The sequence below is a fragment of the Pteropus vampyrus genome, unplaced genomic scaffold (genome assembly GCF_000151845.1).
Source record: "Pteropus vampyrus isolate Shadow unplaced genomic scaffold, Pvam_2.0 Scaffold295, whole genome shotgun sequence".
Classification (NCBI taxonomy): Eukaryota; Metazoa; Chordata; class Mammalia; order Chiroptera; family Pteropodidae; genus Pteropus; species Pteropus vampyrus.
The window spans coordinates 689,400-694,798 of record NW_011889076.1 but is presented as its reverse complement, the minus strand read 5'-3'; the positions used below and the strand labels follow the sequence as shown (position 1 = coordinate 694,798).

Genomic DNA, 5,399 nt, shown 5'->3' with positions numbered 1-5,399 from the left:
TCCTAAGAGGCCGACTGACCTCATCGGGGCTGGAGGCCTGGTAGGTGCGGTTCTCGTCAGTGAAGTCTCGGTCCGCCTCCGCGTACTCGGTCTCGGCGGTGACGCCGGCTCGGGACTCATACACCGGCGTCACGTTGTGGCACAGCGCAATGGCCTTCACTGCTTCGTGCACTCGGCTGCTGACACTTTTTCTAACTTTGGGAGCTGAAGGCTGGGCTTTTCTTGGTGGAGTTGAACTGGTGCTGTTTCCACCAGTTGGGGAAGGCAGCTGTAAAAGATGGAGCACCACAGAATCACAGATGAAGCGGTCCGTACCGAACTGCTAACATGCGCTGTCTTTAAAGGCCTGTTCGCTGGGGGGGACAGGCGCACGCTCCTTCTCTGCCTTGCTTCTGGCCATCTCCCCCAGGCTCTATTCCTAGAATGAGGTTTTTTTCCATCCGACACTGCAAAGCACTTTGATACCTCCCGGGTGTCAAGTATGTCACAATATTTGCTATAATACTTAAAATCTGACCGTTTCCTCTTACTAGGCTCATTTTCAGTGTGGCATTCATCTGCTAGGTCCTTAATGATTCCTGTTTATTCACTACTCGTAAAAACTATAAATTAAAGAACAGAATGGAATGGTATCCCATACTCACAACTGCTTCCATTTTTCTCTGAAAAAACACTCTACGTAGCGCAGTACGCGCCCTCCCCTAACACAAGTCAGCCTGTACTGAGTCCCTGAGCTCCATGCCTACTTCTATGGGTCACACTGCAAGATGGTGTCACCACGTGCTGAGGGAGAATGGCCCCCGGGCGCCATCTCAAAATCCTGGCCCCTCTGGCAGCCGCCCACTCAGCCCTGCTGCCTGCTTGGCTCTGCTCGCACTCAGCTGTGCTCGGGTTCGCTGCACCAGCCACTCGGATGAGACTGTATTATTCACCTCCTGCTCGGGGGAGGGGGAGGGGACGCTGCCCCTGACCCCGACAGGACTGTCAAGCATTTCCTGAGTAACTTCGGAGCCGCTCGTGACAGTCCTCCTTAGAAGCCAAGTGTGTTGCTTTCACATGGGGTGTGCCGAGCCGCTGAGCCGTGATCTCCCTGCCCATCAAATTACAGTGCTGCCTAATGGAGGGTTTACTTCTCTGCTCAGCTGGCGCCCTGTCAGCGAGCGCCAGACCCACATCTGCGAGCTGCTCGCCCGCTGCCGGTCCAGCAGAGGGACGCGCTGGCGCCCGCCTTCCGGACTACGCTGTGCTTACTGACGGCTGCACAATGAGATTTCACACAGATCCCATTATAGACCGTGCCCTCCGTCACTGGACCCTCCGGTGGGGGAGCAGAATCAGGCCACAAAGACTGTGCTGCCGTATAGGGACCTCGCGGACCGCTGTCCTCTCAGCTACGATGCAAACGCGAGGAAGACAGCGTCACCTAGGAAGTCCTGTCTAACCGGGTGCTCAGTGGAGAGCTTTCAGAGAAAAAAATCTTTAGGTCCTCTTAGATGGAAGTAAATATATTTGCTGTTGTTATATGACTCATTTTTCTGCTTTTTCCTAGTAAAATCACTTATTTGAAGCTGTTCAAATCATATTCGTGAATAATATAATTTTTTAAAAAACAGATGTCACCTGGCACCATTTCAGTCCAGACACAGATACTAGGCGAAGGAAGGCTTCTTCTATCAATAAATATTCCAGGCCACAAAACACTTACATTGAAGTATGTGACATCTGAATAAAGTGCTAGGTTCTAAGTGTTTGGCATGTCGGTGCACTTGTATGTGTAAACATCACATGGAATAAATATCTATGCATGTGAGATTTTTTCATTTGACAGCATCTGAAAAGTAAAGTCTATGGCAGACTGGAAACTGTCACAGAACAGAGGGGAGGTTTTCACGAGACCAACACGGGGCTGACGACACACCTTGGGTCCCTCAGAAGGGGAATGGCAGAGGGTCAGTGCAGTTCTGTCCAGTCTGCAGAACCAAGCTGGAAACAAGTGACTGGACACACGAGCAGCCTGCCAGCCTCTGTGGGTAGATCCCCTGCTGCCCCCATGGGGGCCCACGGGGCTAGGACTGTGGGCGTGCGTGGTGTGCACCTCTGCGGCCCGTATGCCTGGTTGTCGTGGAGGCTGTGCGTGACTGGCCTCCACAAGTAAGACAGCGAGGCAGGGCACAGCCCGGGGAGCAGCGCATGCCAACGCGGGCTGCGGTCCCCTGCCTGGCCAGGTGTCCTGACTCTGAGTCAGAGACTGCCAGGCACGGGACCGGTAAGATGAAACCCGAGTGAGTGAACATACACGCTGTGTGTGAAAAGAGCTACAGAAACCGTGGGGCCTAGAAAGCGACCCCCGGAAAGTGGCCTCTGTCTCAGGCCCTCTGCCGACCCCAGCAGGATCTGTGCACACGCACTGGCCGACGATCGTCAGGAGCCTGGGGGGCCAGGGGGCCGCAGGCTACAGCCACGGCAGGGAGCCTGCTGCCTGTATGGTCTGGCTGCATCCTGCAGAAGCAAAGCGCCCCCCCCGTTCCTCCACCCCAGACAGACTGTGAGGCCCTGGTGATAAAGACGAGATTTAGGTCATGCCGAAAAGAGAGGCCTTACCTACTGGACACAGACTACAGACTGAAGGGGAAACGATGCGACATGTGGGCTTCACCTCAGAGCAAGTTGGTGGTGGAGGGTGCGGGGGGGGCTGGGCGGCCCGCCAGGCCCCTTGGGCTGGGCCTCCCACGTGTGCTTACTGACGGGGGCACACATGAGGGTGGAGAAGGAGGGCGCGCGCACAGTGCGGGCCGACAGGCTGTTAAGACACCGGCCCGATGCAGCACTCTGCTCCGCATCCCTCAAATACTGCTACCGAAAGATTCTCACAAACGATTCGCTAAGAACGTTCACTGTGAGTGAGTCATTTGAGGTCATGTGCCTTCTATGGTTCTATGACACAGAAACGCTTGTTTAGAATTTAAAGCAACAGAAGAGGTTTGGTAACGTACAGATGAGCGGGGACGGGCTCCACGGGGGCCGGCAGCCTACCTGCAAGCAGGAAGCCCGGACGTGGCCCTGGATCTCGTCCATCGTGTCTGTGCCGTAGGACACGGTGCCCAGGTGCAGCCGCTTAAACACCATCTCGTTCCGGGTGAGGGTTCCTACGACAGGACAGCGACACGGCAAGTAAGTGCACGCCGGCGGCTGAGCGAGGACACCGTGGCGTTGGAGCCCGCACAGTTCATGCCCCGGGGCTGGTGCCCCTCACCTCTGAGCACCCCTCTGCCTCCACAACGTTCTACTCCGTGACGCAAAGTCTCCTGAAATGTCACGTGCCTCTTTTCACGTTACTGCTGGGGACAAGCGCATCTCTTCTTCGCATGTCATTAGCTCTTCAGGAACTTTCGGTTCCATGGAACGTCTGCTCCATACCTGTCAGCTCAGACCTGCATTAGGTGCGCGTGCAGGCCGGCCCCATCCCGGAGGGCCGGGCAAGAGACCACAGGGCGCAGCTGCCAGCTTTGCAGTCACACACGAGCACAGCCCAAGCGGACGTCACCTGGACCCCAATTGGCATGTCTATCAGTTTCAGAAAAATCTATTTTGAAAATAGGTTTTCAATGGTTTTTCATGGAACGAAACCGGACGCATGTGATGCGCAGCACGGGCTGGACCAGTGGAGTGTGAGAGAGCGGCCACGTATGCTCAGGTCGCGCTGGCCCCGGTGGCCGAGTGCAGGAGGGTCACTCGGGGCCACCAGCCGGCTGGGCCCAACACCAGCCTTTGCCTCTGGGCTCCTAGGGAGGCAGTTGCAGAGAGTGCGCGGTGGGTCACTGTTCTGAGAGCTTCCTATGACACACACAGCCAAGGGCGGGGCAGTGGCATCCCTGGCAGGCACTCAGAGATGACGCCTGGTGAGTTTTCTTTAAAAGCGGCACACAGATTCAAGATGCCCTGTTCGTGCTCTAGAAGGAGACCCTAAATGCTTTATACACCTCACTCAGCAGAGACACACAGACGACTCATGTGCGCCTGTCGATGGCTGGTCTCACAGGAGCAGCTTTGGGGGGGCACGCATGGCTGCGGCGCCGGAGGGGGCTGCAGGGCTGTATTCTGGGCCTCCCAGCTTATTCTGCGGCACGGGAGGGTGGTCCACGACACTGACGGGGCACCAACGTCAGCAGAATAACAACACAGCCGGTCAACGACGAGAAAGGCTATCTGCCCACGACTACAAAACACCCATTAACAGTAACTGATTTTTGTTTCCTGGGCACACGTGATATTCTGTTAGTAAGAGGGTTGATTTGGAAGGAAAAATGCTGATTCTGGATGTCTTATTATTATCAAATGTCCCCTTTCCTGGCAACAATGGCATTTAACGTGTAGAGATGCTGCCTGGGAGCCCGCAGTGGCACGTGGGCGTCGCCTTGCTGTGCGCGTGTATGCGCGTCATGCTTGTCGAAACCCGACCGACCATAAACGTTTGTTCCTGGACCCACAGCTCTGTCCCCTGCTTTGCCAGGACCACACTGTCAGGATCCCCGCAGCGTCGCAAGGCGTCTGAACGAGGAAGTGTCTGTCCTCCCGCTCGGCTTTTTCCAAGAAGGTCCAGGAACGGGTCCCTTGATTCCCGAGAACGTCAGCACTGGCCAGCTCACTTCTGCAGCTGGGGTTCTGAAAGGGGCTGTGCGGAATCTGTGGCCAGCTAGGGGCCACCGCTGCGTCTCCACATCGGGAACCACTGACTACTTTTTGATGCCGTTGTAAATGGGATTGCTTATTTAATTCTGCTTTGATCACTTCGTTGCTAGTGTATAGAAACGCAATTCATTTTGGTATATTGATCTCGTATCTTAAACCCTTACTGACCTCACCATTTATCGGTTCTAAGAGATGTTTAGAAGATTCCTTAGGCTTTTCTGTACCAAGATCACGTCACACACAAATGCCTAGTTTTACCCTCCTTCACGACAGACGTGCTTTTTTCTTTTTCCTGCTGAACTGCCTTGGCGAGAACCTGGAGTGTCCGTAGCAGCATTATTCAGGAGAAACAAAAGCCAGAAACAACTCCAATGCCTAGTGACTGATAGATAATGGTAAAAACTGCATCCATCCACACCGTGAACCTTATTCGGCAACAGACAGGAAAGACTTATGACACACGCTGTGACGTGGAGGAACCCTTAAGACGTCATGCTGGGTGAAAGCAGCCAGGCACAAGGGGACACAGGGTGTGTGGCTCCGCTCATGTGACAAGTCCGGAACAGGCAGACCTACTCAGGCAGGAAGGAGAATGGGAGTTACCTCCAGCTGGGGGCGGGGGGGTGGATGACGCTGGCGTGTACACGCTGGCTTTGCAGAGTGATGACAGCGTTCTCGACGTGGACCGTGTGACGGTGTGATGGCAGTTA

At 55.0% G+C, this 5,399-nt stretch overlaps 1 protein-coding gene across 1 annotated transcript in view; it reads right to left on the bottom strand.

The window, feature by feature from the left end:
* LOC105303019 (probable phospholipid-transporting ATPase IIB) overlaps positions 1-5,399 on the bottom strand; it is a 171,392-nt gene that overhangs the window by 48,536 nt on the left and 117,457 nt on the right. The window contains exons 14-15 of the mRNA XM_023521125.1: positions 3,034-3,146; positions 20-268 (exon numbers count right to left, since the gene is read on the bottom strand). Coding sequence (XP_023376893.1) covers positions 20-268; positions 3,034-3,146 — 362 coding nt within the window. The remainder of the gene's footprint in view (positions 1-19; positions 269-3,033; positions 3,147-5,399) is intronic.